This window comes from Engraulis encrasicolus, chromosome 22, assembly GCF_034702125.1.
Source record: "Engraulis encrasicolus isolate BLACKSEA-1 chromosome 22, IST_EnEncr_1.0, whole genome shotgun sequence".
In the NCBI taxonomy this organism is placed as follows: Eukaryota; Metazoa; Chordata; class Actinopteri; order Clupeiformes; family Engraulidae; genus Engraulis; species Engraulis encrasicolus.
Genome location: NC_085878.1, coordinates 43962488 through 43985694, shown reverse-complemented (window position 1 = coordinate 43985694; position 23207 = coordinate 43962488). Strand labels below are relative to the sequence as shown.

General features: G+C 44.7%; 2 protein-coding genes across 8 annotated transcripts in view; one reads left to right on the top strand and one right to left on the bottom strand.

Moving 5' to 3' along the window:
- map1aa (microtubule-associated protein 1Aa) overlaps positions 1–12802 on the top strand; it is a 46028-nt gene extending 33226 nt beyond the window's left edge. For both annotated transcript variants that reach the window (XM_063187730.1, XM_063187731.1), the window contains 5 exons: positions 1566–1648; positions 2286–2426; positions 2670–9909; positions 10492–10718; positions 11484–12802. In XM_063187730.1, the coding sequence (XP_063043800.1) occupies positions 1566–1648; positions 2286–2426; positions 2670–9909; positions 10492–10718; positions 11484–11639 (7847 nt within the window). In that variant the 3' untranslated portion in view covers positions 11640–12802. The remainder of the gene's footprint in view (positions 1–1565; positions 1649–2285; positions 2427–2669; positions 9910–10491; positions 10719–11483) is intronic.
- Positions 12803–18594: 5792 nt separating this feature from the next.
- Positions 18595–23207, bottom strand: part of ppip5k1a (diphosphoinositol pentakisphosphate kinase 1a) — an 84212-nt gene continuing 79599 nt past the window's right edge. For all 6 annotated transcript variants that reach the window (XM_063187726.1, XM_063187723.1, XM_063187724.1 and 3 more), the window contains 2 exons: positions 22591–22784; positions 18595–21964 (listed from right to left, as the gene is read on the bottom strand). In XM_063187726.1, coding sequence (XP_063043796.1) covers positions 21443–21964; positions 22591–22784 — 716 coding nt within the window. In that variant the 3' untranslated portion in view covers positions 18595–21442. The remainder of the gene's footprint in view (positions 21965–22590; positions 22785–23207) is intronic.

Here is a 23207-nt window from a genome sequence, read left to right as displayed (position 1 = left end):
ACATTGCTACATGCACACACAAACATACACACACATAGACACACACAGACACACAAACACACACAAACTCATGTTCACATTCCACATACACAAGCACACACACAGTCACACATGCACGCGTGTGCACATGTACACACACACACACACACACACACACACACACACACACACACACACACACACACACACACGCTCAAAACACTCCACAAACTCCATACAGCCTCCTCTGTCATGCTGAACTGCCCTGATTTCGCCTGGGTGACATAAATGAAACATGATAAACACACTCACACACACACACTTCCTGTAACCGTGCCTGATGAAAAGGCATGTGTGTGTGTTGCACTGGGCTATGCGTGCTGCTGCCTCTCCTCCATCCACTTATATACTCCCCTCTGCTTTCCCTCTGAGAGGAGGAGGCGAGTGGAGGAGAGGAGTGGAGCAGAGGGGGAGCGTGGGTATTTTTTTCTCTCCCTTCTTTCTCTCTCGCTCTCACGGATGCTTTCTTTCTGTCTATCTACAGTATGTATCTCTATCTCTCTCACTCTCTCTCTCTCTCTCACGCATATACACACACACATACACCCACACGCACACACATACACACACACACACACACACACACACACACACACACACACACACACACACACACACACACACACACACACACACACACACACACACACACACACTTGCTCTCTCCTTCTCTCTACTCCTCCTCCTCCTTCTCCACCACCTCTCTCTCTGTCTCTCTCTTCCTCTCTCTCTCTCTCTCTCTCTCTCTCTGTCTCTCTCTCTCTCTCTCTCTCACTGAGAAATGCTGCAATGCGTCGCTCAGCAGCAGTAAAAGTAGCACCAACAGTGGGTCAGTGTTACGCGGCTGCCGGCAACAGCCACTTCGCCGTTACCCATGGCAACAGCCAATCAGACGGCCTCGTATGAGATTAGCAATTTTCGGCTGAGATGACGGCCGTCAAATGAGAATGGAGCAGGCAGATGTTGAGGATTAAGATGGTGATGGCCGTGAAAGTGGAGTCGTCTGCGTTAGAAAACAGAGAGGTGTACTTCCAGTATGGTGGGGGTGGGGGTGGTAGTAGAGTAAGGTGGACGGGCAAGCAGAAATAATGGACAGCTTACTGTAATAGAGATGCTGTAAACTGACTGAGAGAGTGCACTCTGTGTTCATAGAGCGCCTTGTGGACCAAAAATAGAGCTTCTTGAAATCTCTGTCAATTTGTGTTGTAATGAAGCAGTGCAGAGTCAAGTATTGTTCTGTCCTTATCTGTTAAATGTCAGTGCCTTTTGGGTGTTGGCCTGGCTTCTGTATTTGGACAACAAAATAAAGTCACGTTTTTGCTTGCTTTACCTACATGTTTCCTGGTGTCAAAAATGATTACTCATCATCAGAAATAGTGTAATAGTTAAGCATCCTGTAACCAGTCACTGGTGATGCTAACAAAATAGATTTGTCTTATTACCCATTTAGGTTCAAATAAGACGATATGCATGGGTTTTGTACATATCTGGCTGACATTTTGTTTGTGTTACATTCTTGTGTCCAGGACAGAGAATCCTCCAATACAAGAGTGATGTTCTTGAGACCACTGTCTTAGTCAACCCTACTGAGAACACAGCTACTGCTGAGGTAAGATAACCAGTGCAGCCGTGCTTTTGCCTTTCACTTTGTCTTTATCAGTCTCTCTGCATGTTAGCTCTCATCCCTTTGGGAATTTGCTGGTGGTTGGATGGTGGGCAGAGGTGAAGGACGTCCTGACAGCTAGTTGCTCCAAGACAAATGGTGCATTATTAGACTTCTCCAGAGCACACAAATAATATACATTCTGCTAACCAGTGCCCACCCACACGCATTGTTGTATGAGGCATCAGAGAAGCACATAAATTATATACTGGGGTGGATGCATACAAGGACAGCCTGTGTTTGGGATTGCTTTTCATGTGAAATATCACAGCAGTCATTAAAACTACAGAAACCCACACAGATGCTTTGCACTGTTTGTCTTATTTACGTAGGAGTATACTGACACTGAATTATCTATTTCTGCAAGCAAATAATACAGATTATTTTTAGTTATAGTTCGTTGTGATATTGATGTTGACACTAAAACATATTTCAAGTGTTGGCAATAACAAAGGTTTTTTTATAATGACTCAGTAAATAATTGACATATAATGTACCTTCTCTCTCTCTCTCTCTCTCTCTCTCTCTCTCTCTCTCTCTCTCTCTCTCTCTCTCTGCATTCCCCCCCTTCCTGGTTTTCCAGATTCGTTCTCTGCTCACTGACTGTGCTGGGCAGAAGCTTCTTGTGCTCAGTGGCCAGGGCTCGGAGCAGACTGGTGACATCATCCTGCAAAGTGGAGTCTTCACCTGCAAGCATTTTGCCGACATCCTTGCTGATCCAGAGGTGAGAGTGAATGGAATTGGAATGACGTAATATTATTCAACACTTTCAATTATGTAATCTAACACTATCTAACACTATTTACAGTATGTAAATCTAACACAGATTGATACACTGCTAAACCAATATATGTTGCATGATATTGTAAAAAACATGGATTTTTAAAAATGAATTTTGTGTATGGAATTCATAGTATGTATACGTCTGAAGTTAAGTACTGTATGTGTATTTTTTTCTTCTTCAAAGGTTAAAGATCTCCTAAAGCAGTCGGCTCCGCAGCAGAAAGCCAGACTCACTGTGTCCTGCCAGGGAGAAGGGGGCTGGAGCTCCCTGGGCCTCGTAGAGGAGCAGAGCTTTCGGGAGGTTCTGGAATACCGTTTGAACCCAGACCCTAAACTGCCAGAGATGGAGGGAGTCACGGAGTTCACCGAGTACATCTCGGAGACAGTGGATGTCCCATCACCCTTTGAACTCCTGGAGCCCCCCACCTCTGGGGGGTTCCTGAAGCTGTCCAAGCCCTGCTGCTACATCTTCCCAGGAGGCCGCGGAGATTCAGCCCTGTTTGCCGTCAACGGCTTCAACATCCTGATTGACGGCGGATCGGATCGTAGGTCTTGCTTCTGGAAGCTAGTGAGACACTTGGACCGCATAGACTCAGTTCTGCTCACGCACATCGGGGCAGACAATCTACCAGGCATCAACGGTCTGCTTCAAAGGAAAATTGCAGAGCAGCAGGAGGAAGAGCAGTCGCAACAGGGTGGTGTCAATGGCTATGGTGACTGGATGAAGAACCTGATTTCGCCAGAGCTTGGCATAGTGTTCTTCAATGTTCCTGACAAGCTTAAATCACCTGAATCAACGTTGAAAGTGAAAAGGAGCATCGAAGAGGCATCACTAACACTTCAGTATCTCAGCAAATTGGGCATTAGGCCTGAACCACTTTCAAGAGCTGTCACCAACACGATTGAACCTGTTACCCTGTTCCACAAACTGGGTGTTGGCAAACTCGACATGTATGTCCTAAACCCAGTGAAGGATAGTAAGGAAATGCAGTTCTTCATGCAGAAGTGGGCAGGGAATAGCAAAGCCAAAACTGGCATTGTGCTGCCCAATGGAAAAGAAGGTGAGATATCAGTGCCCTACCTTACATCTGTAAGTGCCCTAGTAGTCTGGATTCCCGCCAGCCCTACTGAGAAGATTGTGAGAGTGCTGTTTCCAGGCAATGCCCCACAGAACAAGATATTTGAGGGGCTTGAGAGGCTGAAGCACCTGGATTACTTGCGCTATCCTGTTGCCACTCAAAAAGAAATGGCGTCAGGGGCTCCTCCGCCAGTGATTAAGCAAACTAAAATGAAGATGAGGACTGATAGTAAGGAAAGCTTAAAATCATCTCCAAAGCCGAAAGCAAAGAAAGAAACCAATGACGAGGGGGAATCCAAGAGCGACTCGGTGAAAGAGAGTAAACCAGAAAAGAAAGAGACAAAGAAATTGAAGGAGAGTGTCAATGCATCCAAACCACCAAAAGCCAAGGAAGATGCAAAGACAGCTGATGTGGCTAAACCAGAAAAGACAGAAAAGAAGAAACCTCTGAAAGAAAAGTCACTAAAAAAGCATATCAATGAGAGGGCATCTAAGATGGATGAAAAGAAAGATAAAGAAAAGAAAGAAGTAAAGAAGGAAAAACGAATCAAGAAAGAGGATGGAGCCAAGAAAGAAGACAAGAAGGAAAGCAAAACTAAGGAGGATAAAAAGAAGGAGAAAGATGCCAGTGCCAGTAGTAAACCAGAACTCAAAAAAATCAGTAAACCAGATCTGAAGCCTTTCACCCCTGAGGTCCGTAAAACACTGACCAAGGCCAAAGTACAGGGGAAGCCTAAAACCGAGAAAAATAAAACGGACAAAAATAAAACTGACAAGAATAAAACCGACAAAAATAAAGTGGTTAAAGAATCGGCTGAGAAAAAGGCACCCTCTAGTCCATCCTCTAAAGAACTCCAGGAAGAAAGAGCTATGCTTTCATCTCCCGAGGACCTTACCAAGGACTTTGAGGCACTGAAAAAGGAAATGGACATTGCGCCTGCCAAGACTGGTCAGGTCCCACCTGTGGCAGCAAAGCCAGGTGATAAGTTTGCCCCAGCTGTTCCCTCAGCATTCTCCGATACTAAAGCCCCCCATATCGCCTCTCCAGATCAAGGAATTACCACTGAACCTCTCCGTGATGAGAAGCAACCACTGAAAGACGAAAAGAGCCAGCAGCAAGCAAAATTAGAGAAATATGAGGATGATGATGATGAATCTGAGGAGGATGAAGATGAGGAGTACAACATGGACACTATCAAAAGGAAACCCCTTGGGGCTAAAGGATTTGAAGAGAAAGATAAGAAGTCGGAGGATGTCAAGGACGCCAAAGATGATCCCAAGAAGAGGAAGAGGGTTGACAGCGAGGAGGATGAGGATGTAATTGAGAAGGCAGAGCTGGAGGAGGCTGAAGATGTAGTGTGTGAGGATGAGTTAAAATACAAAACAGATGAAGCGAAAAAGGAGAAAGCAGGCAAGGCCTGGGACGACAAGCCCTTGGAGTCTAAAACAGTTAAAACTTCCAGTTCCTCAGAGCACATCTCATTCATTCAAGATGAAACCATACCTGGCTACTCAGAGACTGAACAAACAATTTCTGATGAAGAGATCCATGATGACTCTGAGGATAGAATACCTCATCTCAGGTATGACGTAGCCTCTTATGACGTTTCCGTTCCTGATCAGCCAGGTTCCTTTGATGCTATCCATGGCATGAAGGAGATGAAAGCTTCAGCAATGCCTGGTGCATCTGCTATGGCACTAAAGGGCTATGTGGGGATACAGGAGTCATTAGCTCTTGCCTCCAATGTCATGATATCTGCTCCTCTTGCTGAAGAAGAGCACATCTCCTCTGCCACTTCTATCACAGAATGTGACAAGTTGTCGTCTTTTGCTACCTCCATCACTGAGGACCAGTCAATTGCCTCTGTGACAGCCCCCCAAACAGAGGAGACTTGCCGAAGCTCTCTGCTTCTGGATACAGTTAACAGCATACCCATGTCTATTCGCACTGATGCCACCATGGGGAAAGAGTACTTGCATTCAGCAGGAACTATTTCACCAACATCTTCGTTGGAAGAGGATAAATGCTTCAAATCCCCTCCTTCGGAAGAATATCAGCCCATAGTGCCCGAAATGGAACCAAGTCCAAAGACCATGAGCAAGGCCCAGGAGGAAGAGGACGACGATGAAGACGATGAGGACCAGACACCTAATGCTGATATGCCCCTGAGCAAACTTCACGAAGGATATGCATCCTTTCTTCTCCAGGAAAAAGATAAAGACTTCAAGAAGTCCCCCATCTCAACAATGCCATCCTCTGTCTCTCCTATCTCTTCATTGCCTCCTAAGGCACAAGATGACAAACTAGCCTTTGCTTCTAAAGATGACAAAAAAAGTGATTCCACTGACAAGTCTTTCTCTCCATCCCCATATTATTCCGGTGGTTTTGATAGAAGTGTTGGCTCTGAGAGTGAGGGGCAGGATGACAGCACTGCCAGGATTGCCTCCCCCACACTTTCAGGACCGACCAGTAGTGGGTACTCACCTACTGAGGACAAAGCCCCAAAGTCAATGACTGGAGAAAAGAAGGATGAGCTGAAGATAGACTCTAACAAGTTTGGAAAATTTGAATATGATCTTGACAAGAAGTCAGTGACTGCTTCTCAAGGCAAAGATAGTGGGTTAATGGAAAAGGGCTTTTCAAGTGACAGGGCTACTTTTGATGACTCAGAAGAAGAGGAAGAGGACAGCGAAGATGACTACTTTACTAAACAGGACAAAGAAAAGGAAATTCTTGGCAAGTCAAAGTATGAAAAAGAAAGGGAAGCTACGTTCTTGGATGATGAGTACACTGCTGAGCCAAAGCCTCTTAAAGATGAAAAGATGTTTGAAAAAGAGGCAACAGTAAAGAAAGACCAAATAGATAAGAAGCCTAAGGCACAGTTTCAATTGTCAGATGATGACGATGATGATGAAGATGAAGATGACGATGACAAACATTTGGATGTCCATAGCCCAAGTCTGACCACATCAGGCCAGTACTCTGACACCAGAAAATTTGATACAATGTCTGCAACGTATGGGCAGAAAGATCCATTTGACAAAAAAGAGCAGGCATCAGTAGGTTTCAAGGAAAGCGAACCAAAAGTGCACTTTGACCAGCTTTCCATAGCAGACCGTGAGAATCGAAAGAAGGAATTTGCTGAGACAAGGCAAGACACTCCCTATGTAGATGGGAAAAGTTTCATTTACTCTGATATGTATGACAGCCATTCAAGTTCAACGGACTCATATGGATATGGCTCAGAAAATCAGAAGGATCAAATCGACAAAAAGGAAACACAGAAAAATGAATCTTTCCTTTTAATGGGGGCGGACAAAAAAGATGACAAGAAGGACATACAGGAAACAGAATCATGGCCTTCCATTTCATTGCATTCCCATTTCATTCCTTCTAGCTCAATTGGAACAGATAAGAAAGACGACAAAAAGGACACACAGACAACAGAATCATGGCCTTCCATTTCATTGCATTCCCATTTCATTCCCTCTAGCTCAATTGGAACAGATAAGAAAGACGACAAAAGGGACACACAGAAAACAGAATCATGGCCTTCCATTTCATTGCATTCCCATTTCGTTCCTTTTAGCTGTCTTGGAAAAGATGTCATATCATCTCTGGATAAGGCTGATTCCAAAATCACAGACACAAGTAAAATCTTAAAAGACCCTGTTCAGAAAACAGTGCAAATCAGCTCCCCATTCTCTGACCATTCCATGTTTGACAGTTCTTCTACAGGAAAATCAATGAGTTACCATGTAAAAGAAGCCGCTTTGGAAAGGGACGTGATTCGGTCAGTTTATGGTGAAGGGGATGATGATGATGAAGAAGAGGACGATGACGATGATTCAGAAGATGACAGGTATAAGATAGCATATGCAGCTGAGAAAGCCTCTAAGGAAAAAGCTGAGAAAGAATCAACAAATCCGTTTGGCTTTTTGCCTACCACAAAAATCTCTGATGTCAAGGATGATAAAGACAGCACACATGGATTTGACTCCAAGACAATCTCTGGAAAATCCACAGTACCTGAACCTTTTGGATTTTCAAGCAGCACCAAAGCCACTGAGGATAAGTCACAACACGAAAAGGGTTATACTTCTTCCCCCTTCTCAACAAGCCAGACTTCCACTGGTCCCACAGGATTCTCCTCTGGTTTTGACTACTCATATGGTAGTGACAAACAAAGCTTCCTTTCAAGTCATCAAGATGACAAAGACAAAAAGACCACACAAGACCAGTCATACTTACCCCTGTCAATGCAGACATCAGATGATAAATACTATCATGGTGACAAGGACCAGGACTTTGACAAGCAAAAGATGCCTGACATCACAGGCAAAAAATCAAGCGACTCAGCGTCAATAGGCTTTAGCTATACCACAACTGCCACGGCCTACTCATCCTCCTCCTCCTATAGCCACTCCTCTTCTGCCTCTGCCTCTCTGAACACCAGCCGCCAGTTTGGGGAGGAGCTTGAGACCCCTGCCAGTGCTGGTTTTGAGTATTCATCCTTCAAGGATGAGCATTCCCTGGTCATGGATTCTCCTTTTTCAAGTTCAGGTGGGCTGGTGAAGGATGAGTACCTTGAAGTCTCAGAGAAACTCACTCCTGCCACCACCACAGCAGAATCCACCTCCAGTCTGGCTCGTTTCTCACCCCTCAGTCCCTTCGAGGAAGTCAAGCCATTCCCACCACAGTCCACAGTCTCAACAGATGAAAAGAAAGATGCATTAAGCTCTGCTGGAGCCTTGTCAGCGGCACAATCAGCATGCTTTTACAAGCCAGATTGGTCAGATGGTTCAAAGAGTCAAGAGTTGGGTGCATCTGGTCCATACTCCCAGCTGACCCAGTCCACAGGAAAAGATCCAATGAAGGACCTTTATGGAGTACCTCCGAAAGCTCACTCAGAACTGTCTGAGAAACAGTACTATGAAGACACTGAGAGTGAGAGTGAGGAAGAAGACTATGTCTGTGAGACTAAGCTCAAATCTCCAAGCCAAAGATCACCATTTGACACCCATGCTATGGAAAGCAAAGGGGGAGCCATGTCTAGCTTGTCTGACACAAAGGTGACATCACCCTCCAGCAAAGCTTTGCCCGATGTCCTTGCCTCATATGGGCCCTTACCTAAGCCTGATTTCTCAAAAGCTGAGGCATTCATGACTACAACAAAAGATCAGTTCGGTCTAGCCAGCAGTGTAGTGTCTGGCCCAGCCAAATCAGAGCCAAGAGGTGCTGAGGCCGATGTCAGCAAAGTAAGAAGTCCATTTGAGTGGGAGCTGCAGCAGCAGAGAGGCATCTACCCAGGAGCATCTCCTCCACACTACAGACATGAGGATGAGTATGAGGAAGAGGAGGAGACAGAACCGGAGCATCCCCCTCGCCCACTCTCTCTGGGCTCTGCTGACCAGACCTTCCGCTCCTCTTACTATACTGAAGATAGCAGTCGACATGGGGAGGACTCAGATCACGCTTCCGATGGCTATCAGGGGGCTTCCTCTTACTCTTCAACAAAGAAATCCCCAGGATATTCAGCATCAACCGAGTTCAAGCAGAGGAAAGGGGACATCTCCCCGTCATTCATCAACCCAACCCTCCAGCACTTTGGTAGCGATGAGGATGAAGACAGCGATCACTCCCAGGAGGGCAATGAACACCATCCATCTGGCAAGGGCAGGTCACATTCACACCACTCCTATGGCCAAAACAGGGACATGTTTGGAGCTATGGCAGCTGGCATTGCCACTGAAGAAACACCTCCTACTTCTGTTAGCGAATCCCTACCATCACAGTCAGATTCAGATGTGCCACCTGGAACAGAGGAATGCCCATCCAGTGAGGCAAGAGAGGCAAATGTAGACTCTGACGAGGATGCCGATTTCCTGCCAGTGGATAAGTCTTCCAGTGTGGCTTATGGTTCCTCTTCGTCAAGATCGTCAGGGAAGACACATGATCCTCCACCGGCACCAATGATGGACCCAGCTCCTCGATCTCCTCGTCCAGATGTGTGCATGGTGGATCCAGAGGCCCTGAATCTGGACCAGAACCTCTCTGAGAAGCAGCAGCTGAAAGAGGAGACTAAGAAGACTAAAAGCACCAAGAAATCACTGGGGAAGCCCAAGTCCAGCTCTCCAGCAGGCAGGCGCAAGAGGTCTCCAACTCCTGTCAAACAGGCCTCAAAGGATTCCTCACCCAGGAGCACATCCCTGAAGAAAAAGGATGTCGAGAAATCGTCAAGGGCTTCTCGCATGTCAGATGGTCAGGGATCGAAGGAAGATGACATGTCCAGGTCCAGCTACAACCCACCTAAAGGGCTCGTCAATGGAGTAAAGAGCTCTGCAGGTGCGTACCAACATGTTTTATTAAAAAGGTAATTAACACAATTATCTAGATTTGGCAATTTTCATGAAAAAAATACTTGGTTTCCTTATGGAACACACTGCCATTCAAAATACTAAAATCAATTGCACACTATGTACACCTCCTCATCACATGGGCAAATTAATGTCATACCTGTTTACAATTAGCAGTCATCATTCCAAGGTACATATTGCATGTGATATTGATGAACAAATGAGTGGATTCAGTGAGTGGACAATTTGTTTTTAGTTTTCCAACGCAAAAATATACAAGAAATCACTTTCATGTGCTCACCCTGTTATTTTACAGTAAATTAGTGTTTTTTCAGTGTCAGAAAAATATGTAAAATACATTTGTTGCCACACATCTGTGTGCTCTGAGTCTATAAACAATATTTCGTATTGTACAACAGAAATAGTGTATATCCTCTCTAGTAAGACTCTGACTTTGCAGATGCCATGCTTATTGATCAATAGTATAGAAAAATGTTTTTGTCAGACTATGTTGGCGTTGGTACACAGTATCAATTCACTGAAAATGTCCAATTGGTCCCTTTTTGTGCAGGCTCTAACTTCTCGAAATCCAGTTCCTCCTCCGGGAGCCCAATCTATGTGGATCTAGCCTACATTCCAAACCACTGCAACGCAAAGAATGTAGACCAGGAGTTCTTCAAGCGAGTTCGCTCAGCATACTACGTGGTTAGCGGCAACGACACAAGCAGTGAGGAGCCAAGCCGGAGGGTTCTTGATGCCCTGCTAGATGGGAAAGCTCAGTGGGGATCCAACCTCCAGGTAACACCTTAGATTGAGCACGCTTTTTATCAGTCTTGTTGTACTGTTGATGTCCTTTCATGCACTCATTTGAAGCATACAATGCAAGTATAGTGCGGAAAATGTCAGTTATGACTGGTTTTCCTTTGGTTTGATAATGTTAGGTTCATGCTGTGGTTTTAGGCCTTATTGCCACCGATGGTAATTTCATATTTTTACATGAAGGATACATTTGTGAAGGAAATTGGAGGAAGCTCGCCACTTGACGGCAGAGCATTTGGGACATAATGGCTGTGATGGATGCAAATGTATTGCTTTGTGTGTACTTAATAGGTACTGTGCCATTTCAATGCATGCACAGGTTAAGGTATTCCACTGACTATACAGGCATGTTTCTGCAGTTCCATTTGTGTGATGGATGACACAGGTGTGTGTGTGTGTGTGTGTGTGTGTGTGTGTGTGTGTGTGTGTGTGTGTGTGTGTGTGTGTGTGTGTGTGTGTGTGTGTGAAATCAGGGCAGTGCATCATGACAGAGGAGACTGTATGGAGTTCGTGGAATTTGAGCGTGTGTGTGTGTGCATGCGCACACACGTTCATGTGGAACTGTATGTGTGCTTGTGTGTGTGGAATGTGAGCATGTGTGTGTGTGTGTGTGCATCCATTTGCACTTTGGTGCGACTCAGCTTCTCTGGACCTGTGTTATATAGATGAAACAGTTTTGACTCGGCGTGGTATTATAAATACAACTGAATGAAATGCCTGCTGCTTCCGCCTGTTCCCCTGCAGGCGACGCTGATCCCCACCCATGACACGGAGGTGATGCGCGACTGGTACCAGCAGACCCATGAGAAGCAGCAGGAGCTGAACATCATGGTGCTGGCCAGCAGCAGCACGGTGGTCATGCAGGACGAGTCCTTCCCAGCCTGCAAGATCGAGTTCTAGACACGCCCGTCCTGGCGTCGCCCACACGCCTCCCTCCCTCCCTTCCTCTTCTCCCCCGAGGTCTATCTGCAACATACATACAGTACATGTCTAAAACCCTTTACCCCAACCCAACTACAACACCACCCCAACCAACCCCCATTCAACCCCAGTGTCTGCACTGTCTGTCTGTCTGTCTGTCTGTCTGTGCTAGAGACGGCCCTGAAGAGCCGTGTTTGTGAAGTTATCGCTCTGACAGCCACGAAGCCCTGTGATGTTGTTCCGTGTCTGGGTTTTATCGGTTGAGATTTTACTTTTGTTGTTAAATGATGATTTTGTTATTAATGTTAGTTTTTTTGCCATACCGTTGTGTCATATTGACCAATGATGACATATTCCAGAGAGGGAAGGTACAGAGATAGAGGTGGATAGATTGTCTGAAGAGTGATCGATAGGCTGGAGGGACACTTGTGTTTACTTGTGTCCCTTGGTGCGCAATATCAAGTGAGTGTTGAAAGAAGATGTGCCTTTAACTTGTGGATGCACTGCTGCCTTTAAGCCCAAACCAAGTGGCCAGCCACACGAAACAAACAGATCAGCAAAGGAAAAAAATAAATCAAGTACTGCCTCCTCACAATGATCACACCGTACAGCCACACAGCTCTACACGTGCAGTTCTTCAATCTCACCAACACCATTCACTCCATCTTTCAACTTCAGTGGATGTCAGAAAATGCAGTTCTACAGTTAGACGTGCTCCTGGTGAAGTTACGGTAGTCAGGTGTGTATTGTGTGTGTCGTTTTTAAAATACCTTTTGACAAAAAAAACACACTGACACTCTGAAATAGTCCATAAACCATGGGACTTTTCATCTCTTTCTCGCGACACATTAGCCTAAAAACAATAAGTAGGCCACATACTCAGTTGGCCGTTGTAGGTTGTGGTCAGTTGGAGGTTGAGGTATTCCTAGCTAGCCGGTTCCTTTAGTCCTGGTTCTCCCTGTCTGTGTAGCAGTCACAGTATTACACAGTATACACTGGTGCGGTGTGCTGCTGGGCTTTTAAAGTGCAGTGTATTAGACATAGATAGTTATGAGATGACCTTGGGCTGGTCAACGCATGTTCATCCTGCAGTACAGTTTTGTTTATGTACAAATACAGTATTATATTCAGTCCCTGCGGCGTACATAATTATATATACACATACTTATCACATATCTACACTCCCAGACTAGCTCTTGACTTAATCAGTTCTGTGCGTAAACAGCTATGTTTTAGAGAGTAACTGTAATTTGTTGAGTTGATTTCTGCCAATCATGTCGTGAGGTCTAAATGGTCTGTCAATTTTTTTGTATGTTGTTTTGTTAACAAGGCCTAAAAGCTCTAGATCTTGTAAAACGTTGAAAAATTAATGTAAGAGTCAGATGTTTTCTAGCGATTTATTTATTACGTTGTTTTTGTTGTTTTACTGGAACGACCAGATGTGATGAAGACGTCACAGATGTGGAATTTCAGTCCTGCTGATTGTAGATTGAGCTCTGTGCTAACAGTTAGATAACATGCCTCAGAAACACCTTATATCCTCCTGGTGATTTCCAAATGACCGAGGGGGATCCTAAACCCTTTGTGGTTGTTTTGACGCCTCTGGAAAGGTAGAGAAGAGAGGACACAGTATGGAATTAATGGTAAAATAACATTATAATTTTACCATTGCATAATCCATTCACCTTTTCCCTGATTTGCCATTAAACGAAGTTGCACTTTTCTGTTCACTCTTAATACGTATTCAGGTTGCTTTTTTGTTGTTCCCTTGCCTAAGTAAGATACTTTTATGCATGTTAACAAACATAGGATACTCATCGTGACTTCTTTGTCTTCTTTGAGGTGATGCTTTGGATGCAGATGATATGTTTCTCCCTAAAGGGAACAGTGTAAAAGATGACTGAGACTATAGATGCAAGGTGCAAGCAATAGGATTGCCTCGTTTTTTGTTTTTATTTCAAGGCCAGGCCCGCCTTCTTTGAAAGAAGCAAAGGCCTGCTTGTGGAGACTGTCTTGGGTGAGTTGTTTTGAAAGAATATAGTGATTTGCACATCATGGATGCAAGACAACACTGAGATATCATGGCAGTTTTTACTTACATAGATAAGCACAGTGTGAACATCACCAGCTTGTATGCTTAACCTGGATAATAATTAACTGCAGATTCCATCTCGATAACGCTGATGTTATCCATTTTCAACGGACCTGGGAAATTAGTTTGAATTAGGACTCGTGAATTGTAATTCATTGTGTATAAAACCATGCAAGTCCACCACACTCGGCTTGTTAGATGTTAATAAGAAGCACACGCTGGTATTGCTAATGTTTAACTTTAAAATGCATTTGGAAGGAAGAGCCCGCGCTAACTAAAGCATATTTCACCTTGATTATAAACAATTTTGGTAAAGTTGACATTAGAAATGATTATAGAGTAGCAATATATTTTAAGTCTGTTGGTTTGGACATTCAGTGCAAGCATGGTGAATTTTGCTTATTTTTTGTAATACAGTTGCCAGTGAGTTTAGTGGAGGAAGATTAGACAGCTGTGTGTATGTGTGTGTATGTCTGTCTAAGGGACCAGAGATCAAATTCTTCTTTTTTTTGGATTGTGTGAAGAAATGGCCAAAGGTGCTGTTGACAGTTTCCTTTATGTGTGAATTTATTTTGGAATAAAAGTTTTACAACACAAAAGGTAATATGAGTGCACTAAAAAAAGAAACTGCTGACTTGATTAGACTTTGCTCAAGTCCATATTTCCAAAGTATCAGTGTCTGACCTTCCAGAATACAAATGTATACGTATCCGCCATGAGATCTTAACGCAACACATACTGTCTGACAATTGAACAAAACGTCTCCTGTGCCCTTGGATACAAAAAAGGCAAAGGAGACCCCCTCTTAATAATGGTATTCTTTGTCTTCTCTCTCTCTGTCTCGGAAAATTACATTAAGATGTACAACCTCAATAGTAAACTTAACAGTGGTGCCGTTTGCAATCCTTATATGGAAAAATAAAGACGCTGGCGTGAGCTGCTATGTAAAGTGTTTGCAACATATACAAGATGTGCATGTATATCATTTCACTGGGGGGGAGTGAGATCCGATGTGAGGTGAGCCTCCAGTCTGGGTGGCTCACGTGAGCTTGTGAATGCCATGACTTTTTCTTCCTTCTTTCTCCCCCTCACATTTCTTTTTTGTTTGTTTTCTGTGACTGGTTGGCATTGTTCATGCAGTCCCCTCCGCTGCAAATAATGAGAATGATGTGTTGAAGTTGGAATGTCCAATAAAAAGCTGCAAATCACCCTTTTATTTTTTTCTGTGGAGGACATTTTTTCTTTCCTTCATCGGGCCTCATTGCATAGTCTCTCATCTAATCATTCTTGTCATCACCACAAATACACAAAGCAAACAGATGTGAAGTTGTTGATCAGACACCTTTAACACATTGGGTTTCATAGTCTGACTTTTCTATATAGTTTGTTCACAAAGTTACAGTTTTATAATAAAAGGGGTTTATCAGTAACTGACTTTGAAGTGGAAACCAATAGGCTACAGACCAAGACTGCTAGACACATATACCAATTGATTTGGTTGATAAGTGTCTCTCGATAGACACCCCCAAAACAGTTGTGCTCGACAGCAGCCGAGAAGAACATTCACAGCTCAAAACTATAGCAACCGACTGCCAGGACAACGGAAACAAGGGTATCTGACAGAAAAAATAGCTCCTCAAGCTTTCACAACTGAAATAGCCTTCTATTGTTCACTTCTGTAGATGGTTTCATGTTCCTAACTGAAACAACAGAATCGTTGATTTCACTGGTGCCACTATCACCAACACAGACCTCACTAATTTGTGTGCCAGACTGCCAGATCACTTGATGAAATCACTTATCACGTGATCTCGTTTTAATCAAAGGGTTCTCTTAATTCACCAACACAAATATTTTACTTAGACCATCATACACAACTACAGTACCTTCCATCGCCCATCAATCTCCTCTCTCTTCACAGAGTTTCATCTCATCCCACATCTACCCAATGCTTTTTACTGCATGTGTGTTTTTTTAGGATTTGAAATCAAAACAAACAAAAAAATATGCTGTATGTAATAGCTGAAATATCTAAATGAAATACTATTTTAAATATGTGGGGGGAGGAGAAGTGCTAATCGTCTGTGTGGTTCTGACGTGGCACCTGTTGCCTGCCTGTGGCCTGCGGTGTCATGAGAGCTTTGTGGTTTTATCCTTCTTTCCTTTTGTTTTGGTTTATTCACTTCTTTCTTTGCTCTGTACTTCTTTTGATGACTTTATTTATGTGCAATATCTTGCGCCTTTTCTCTCTCTCTTTCTCTCTGATCTCTCTTCGAAAAAAGGTAGCGTTTCTGCAAATTTATTGTTAAAAGAGAAAAAAAAAACATAAAACAAAAGGTAAAGCTTGGTGAACATCAATAAAGTACCTTTATGGAAAAATATTCTCATTTGAGGACTGTGTTTTTGGAAGGTGGCAAGAATAAGGTTTACATGTTTATTTGTTGTGTCCTTGCTAAGTGACATTTTAAAAGAGTAGGCCAGCCTACTGCAACATGCTCTTGTCTTACAGCAACATGCTCTTGTCTTACAGCATTGGTTGTGAAATTGATCCTACATTGGATGCTGGTGTGTTACACAGCAATTTAATGCAGCGCTAATTCAACTTAAAGAGTCAATTAAACATCTTCTAGAGCGTATTTGAGCACTCTATAAATACTGCATTATCACTGCTTTTTTACAGTGTACCTTCGAGGAATCTTAGAGCAAAAACGTTACACACTGTTCACAACTAGAGTAGCTATTTAAAGTCATTGTCTTCGATAAGTGAGATTTGCTGAGCAATGGCAAGCCAAACCCCATGGCTACAAGATACTCTTAACACGTTTCTTCCCACGCCCTGCTCTGAAGAAGCAAACGAGGAAATGAAGAGGAAAGAGCACGTATTGTTTACAGCGTGAAGACAGGAATTCATCTCGCAGCACAAACCGTCTTTGAGAGCGAGTGAGAAAGAGAGAGCAGAGAGAGAGGGGGGTGTCAGCCACAGACAAAAGCTTTCTTTTTTTCTCAGACACAAACACTTACTCATTATGACAAACCAATCAGCAGTTACATTGTGTAAGAAATACCAGTGTGACGAAGAGATTAATGCCTATGTGTATATCAAAACCTGTTCCTTGCTCTTTCCCCCCCCCCCAGACACATCCTTCAAGGAAGGGGAGAGAGCGAGGGGGTACATTCAGACACAGTTGGTAGGAGGAGTGCTCACACCGGGAACACACACAATCACCCTGTTCTGGAAGCCAATCCAAAGCCAAGTTGGCACGGTGCGAATGGTGAAGATGAGGATGATGTCATAGCTTGGGTCACATGGCCCAACCTTTTAGCAGATGTCCTCACCGTCCTCTATTCAATTACTCCTCTTTTCTTTCTGCCTTTTCTCTTTTCCTTTTTTTCTCCCTCACTGAATTGGAAATGAAGTGAATACGGACTAACAACAGTGTGTGTGTGTGTGTGTGTGTGTGAGCAGGGAAGCGGACAGGAGGGGACAAAGGGGTCAGTTGTCCCGGGCCCATAATTGGGCCCTCATTATATTGAATGTATTGGGCAGGGGCCCATTCAGATGACTTTGTCCGGGGCCCAGCCAAAGCTGTCAGCGGCCCTGTGTGTGAGAGATCCTATGGGGACAGGCACAGAGGAGAACAGTGGGTACCACACAGTGTGCCTCTGTCTTCGCAGGAAAACTCTCCATCCCTTTCTCCCTCCTTTCAGTTTGTTTCATTCTCTTTCCCTTTTACTCACACATGCACATGACTGCTTTGGCCGGCAGCCGTCAACACCCAAGCACAAACTGGGCACCAGCAGAGTCCATCCACTCCATTCAAACTACAAGGCCAACAATTATCCCGCCAGGCACCTCATCCCAGGAAGGCATCTACACCTTCCGGATTGTTCTGTCCTCAGCCCCCCTCCTCAGTCGGAGGTTTTCACTGGATGTTTGAGGTGACGAAAGGAGAAAGGAATCCTAGTAGCAGAGCCAAGTGCATCCATTGCCACCATCTTGGCTGTTCTTTGTGTGATTTGGCATCTTTTCAGTGCCAGCCAAGCAGGGTGTGTGCAAAGGTCCATAGCCCACCCACTGGGAGGGAGATGGGAGAGGGACTGAGAGCTGGGCAGGCAGAGGAGGGCACTAGCATTAGAAACTAAAGGGGAGAGTGTGGGATCATTGGCCAGCCTTTTTGTGCCAAACACTCTACCGCTTCACTGCCTTGGTTAGCATGACAATAAGCTCACATGAATAAAATCATTCATCGATCATTATTCTGCTGGTTGAGTTTAGAAAACATTGCACTGTGTACATATTTGAATCCAGAACAGGGTAAACATTTGGCAACCTCCGGCACCTCTCCTCCTCTGCAACATCCTGGCATCATCAGACAATGATGTGTACGATACCCCACTTCAGACAGGACAGTATGGAACAACTAGTTTAGTGGAAGAGGTCACATATTATACAGTATATGAATCTTTAATACTACTAAGGTAGAAATGTGAATACCGGTATAACATGTTTTATTGAAGTCTATTCCCAATCAGTGGTGTCTTTTTGTATTAGATACCGTAAAAGTGATGGTTTGGGAAATATGAGGCCAATTAAAGTTTTCTTTCATTTCCACATAATTTAAACACAGACTTCTTGATAGTTTAGTATAAAGGGCACACGTACACACACACACACGTGTGCACCCGTGTGCACGTACACACACACGTGTACACGTACACGTACACGCACACGTACACGTACACGCACACGCACACGCACACGCACACGCACACGCACACGCACACGCACACGCACACGCACACGCACACACACACACACAGAAAAAAGAGAAAAAGTCAGTATAGACAAAGCATTTTTTTTAATTGAAACATCCAAATCAATCATTGCACCAATCAAAACTAACAGCCAACACATAGCAACAGGTACACCTTGGTTGCACCTTGGAGCAGAAAGTCTCTCAGAGATACAAAATAAAAGAAATGTGCCTTTCCATTTATAGTGCGTCTTATGATTCAGGGCCTCAGCCAAACTCATGTGAACTTCTACATGCAGGAGACTGAAGGTGTTTTTTGTCCATCCTGTCAAAGGCTGACCTTTTACACTCCACTCCAAATGTACTCACTCAAACTGAATTTAAAAAGTAGATTCTCAGATGAGAAGGTGCCATGTTTCAAATGGTGAACTGTTAGATACGTTACACAGGACGGGGCACAGCAATGCTAATTAAAAATAAAATATAGAGGTTGGCTAATACACTTTAGCTGATGTCGCCCAGTGCTAACACATTTAGTTGTACTACACGATAAATTCTCGTTTGCAAATCAGTTTGAATCTGTATGTGACCGTGAAGAGAGCTCTCTAGGTGGGGGGTATACTGTACAGTGTTAGCCGTTTTAGCAGCAGTCATCTTTTTGTCCTATGTTGGAGTAACAACTTTTAAGTACTGTAATTTCATTTCTACTACTTTTTATGTAATAGCTAACAAGGAATTAGCAACCAGGAACACGAAAACAAGACAAGCCCAGCACAGGTAAGCACATTCTTTCCGGATAACGCATGTTTCAATCAGTATAATCTCATGGAGCAGAAATGTCATATGAGCACCCAAGGGGAAAAAAACAAATCTGGGTGTTTTGACCAATGATAAAAAATCACCTCCCTCCTCTAGAAATATGGCTGCTCATTTACAAAAATAGACATGGGCCTGGGCCTGGGACTGGGCCTATACTGTGACAGTATCTCACTTTTTTTTCTCTCAACATTAAAAATATCCATTTACATTTGCAGATAAATACTGTGTATCTAAACATTACAATTGCTGATAAATTTATCTTTCTTTCTGTGTATATATAGTTTTTTTCTTTACATGTGCATTTTTTTAAATTCTCATTTGCAGAGGTGATTGTAATAAGCTTTGATGGTGGGCAAGGCAGAAGAGGCTTTGGCAGAAGCAGTACTAAATATAGTGTGTCCGTGTGTGGGTGTTTGTACGTGTGTGTGTCCGTGTGTGTGTGTGTGTGTGTGTGTGTGTGTGTGTGTGTGTGTGTGTGTGTGTGTGTGTGTGTGTGTGTGTGTGTGTGTGTGTGTGTGTTTAGTCTGAATGTGTGCCTGGCAGAGACTGGCAGTGACAGAGCGAGTGAAGCATGCACCTCTACAGGGAGGCAAGGCCAGCAGTGACTGAGAAAAGGGGAGAGAGAGCGAGAGAGAGAGAGAGCGAGAGAGAGAGAGAGCGAGAGAGCGTGAGAGAGAGAGAGAGAGAGCGCGAGAGAGGGACAGAGAAAGAGAGAGCGAGAGAGCGAGAGAGAGAGAGAGAGAGAGAGAGAGAGAGAGAGAGAGAGAGAGAGAGAGAGAGAGAGAGAGAGCGAGAGAGAGAGAGAGCATGGGACAAAAATGTTAACAGAAAGAGCTGCAGATAGACAGCAGAGAGGCTAGGACAGCCAGACAACCAGCCAGAGAAAGAGCGCACCCATATAGCTTCTTTGCTCCCTGTGTGAGCGCATGTGGGTGGGGTTGAGGTTGGGGTGGCACTAGCATCCCACAACCACCTATGGAGCTGCTGAAGCACACTGAACACAAAAACAACAAGAATCACCAGTAACAAACATGTACAGTACATATACACACAAGCACACCTAACTACAAGGCAACATCTGTTCCATACCCTCCAAGACACAAACTCTTGCACACAGGGACACGGATCAGGGTGTGGTCAGTGATCAGCGACAGGACAGGACAGGCTGAGGGAGGGGATATGTCACTCACTGTCACACGGTCACTCTCCCTGCTTGTCTTGCCTGAAGCTGCTGGGTTTGTCTTGGGGCACTACCCTCTTGTGGTCATTGCAGAAAAGGGTGATCTGTTTTATGAAAACAGCCAGCCACTATTTTAACTCGATTTTTTTTGTCTTTAGTTCTGGTCTAGCGAGCATCGAGACCTTTTCCTTTGACGTGTGACTGAAAGTGCTTGCAAACAAACTCCTGTTCCGTTCTGCCCCCGGAGAAGCTGATTTAATCAAGCAGCAACTGACGGACTGCATCAAAATGTCACTCACACAAACAAAACAAAACAACAAAAACAATGGCAGTCAATTTTGTTTCCTACTTGAACGGAAAACAAGTTCTTCTTAAAAGGGCCACTTGGTGACCCCTGGCTGACAACACAGGTTTCAACATAGTCACCCTTCCTGGCAAGTCAAAACTCGGCAACCAGACTGCAACACCCATGGCCATTTCCTCACATACTCTGTTGCTATGGAGACCATTGTGATGTCATAAAAGGGCACACAGGACTGCAAGACTCGACGACGAGACACAACAACCGCTGCCACACTGGACACTAGAGAGCAAGGGAGCGCAGAGACTGTGAGGAGATGAAGGATGGTGTTAAAATCATTCTGTCTTTTCATCATCTGACACTCAAGACTGTGACTCATTGATTTTGTTCTCTTTTCCTGTCTTCTTTTTCACTCTTTTTCTTTCCTGTCTGCCATTCACCCACTTCTTCCTCTCTCTCCTCTGCCATTGAGGTATTGTCTCTCCTTACGCCTCGTCACTCTTCCTGTTTCTCTATGCTTTCTTTCTTTGCACTCTTTTTTTCTGTGATTCCACCGGTCTTCCCTTTTCCTATCCATCGGTCATCATCATTTCTTTCATTCATCCATCCATCCATCCAGATGGGTAAGGTGTGTGTTCATGGTTCAGGCACGTAGGGCGGCGCGCCCCCCACCTCCAGCGGCGTGCCTGGGGGGTGGGGCAGCGGGGCTGCGTGGGGCGTGGGGCTGCTCCTCCAGGGCTCCAGGCTCTCCTGCGTGTCGAAGAACTCCTGGGGCTCCTCTGGGGAGAGGGGCGTCTGGGTGCTGGAGCCCGCCTCCGAGCTGCTCTCCCTCAGCTCCAGCAACACCGGGAGAGACCCGGGCACGGAGCACAGGGGCTCGCCGCGCACCAGCCCGGCCAGGGACGGGCACTCCATGTCGGGGGACAGCGGCTCGTCTTCCCCTTCCTCTTCCATCATCTCCTTCTCCGGTTCCTTCCCACAGTCCTCCGTATTCTGCTCTTCAGCAGCTGGGTTGACCTCGGTCACTTCTGCCTCCCCTGGTTCTTCGTCCTCTTCCTCCTCTGCTCCATCGCCACTCTCCTCCACCAGGGTGTCTTCCCCTTCCCCTTCCCCCTCCGTGGGACCTCCGTGGGGAGCCTCTGCCTCGGCATTAGTGGCCTGTGTGTAGAGGTGTGCAAAAAATAGTCATGATATCGTATTGATATTCATATTTTAAAAATATATATTTTAAGGGCTTTTTTGCCTTTATTTATGACAGGTGAGTGGAGGAGAGACAGGAAATGAGTTGGGAGAAAGAGACGGGGAAGGATGGGCGAATGACTTGGGCGGGAATCGAACCAGGGTGGCGTAGTAAACCAGCGCCCTACCGTTAGGCCACGGCATTATTGTATTGCATGCATCACATGTGTCGCAATATGTATCGTATTATGTCCTCTGTATCGTACCGCATAACGGAGCATGAGGTACCTGTTTGTTTTTTGAAGATACAGTAGAACCTGGAGCACATGGCAGATTAGTTTTTATACATATATTTTGTGCAAACAGCCGATTAACGTTTTGGTGTTACCACAGCTTCTTCAGAGTTCAGACTTCAGATGATGCGTAGAGTCCCAATTGAAATGTTTGTTTTTGTTTACTGGCAGTTCGGCAGCTACTGTATGGCTACATCATGGCAAATATTCATGTTACATTTTCAAAACTAACAATCAAATAAATCAGTAGATTAAATGCATGTGTTAACATCAGTACACATTCAAAAGTTCCCCAGGCCTACTATATGGTACCTGTGTGAGGGTGTGTGCGGGGGGGCTGGTGGGGGTGGGGTGCAGGCTGGGCTGGGCGGATGAGGACTGGGCCTCCTCGCTGCTCTGGGGGGTCAGGGGCGTCTTCTCGCTGAAGCTGAAGCGCGGGGAGGTGTCGGCCGTGGTGGGGGAGGACGGCCCAGCGCTGGACACCGTGCTGGATGGACCGCTGCTGTCTGTAAACACGCACACACACACACACACGCACACGCACACGCACACGCACACGATTACTGGATATGGATCCAAGAGACAAGCAAGTAAAAGATCCAACTGTTCAGGAAGGTCTTTGATAGGATGACAGAACTTAAAGACTACACAATCATGCCAGTACTCTTACCAAAGTACAACCACTTTCTTCCTCTAAAGTAAAACAATCAAGGATTACTATTCTAAAACAAAACATATCCTTCTGTTTTGTACAGTATATGCAAACGGGCAATAACATACACCATCATACACACAGACAAATAAAAAGAAACTTCTAGAACAATCAATGATTTTAAAAAAAACATTGGATTAGATAGTAAAATGTGAATGTGACAAAGAAATAATCAAATGAAATTTCAAAAAAAGTGTGTGTGCTTGTTTGGCCAGAG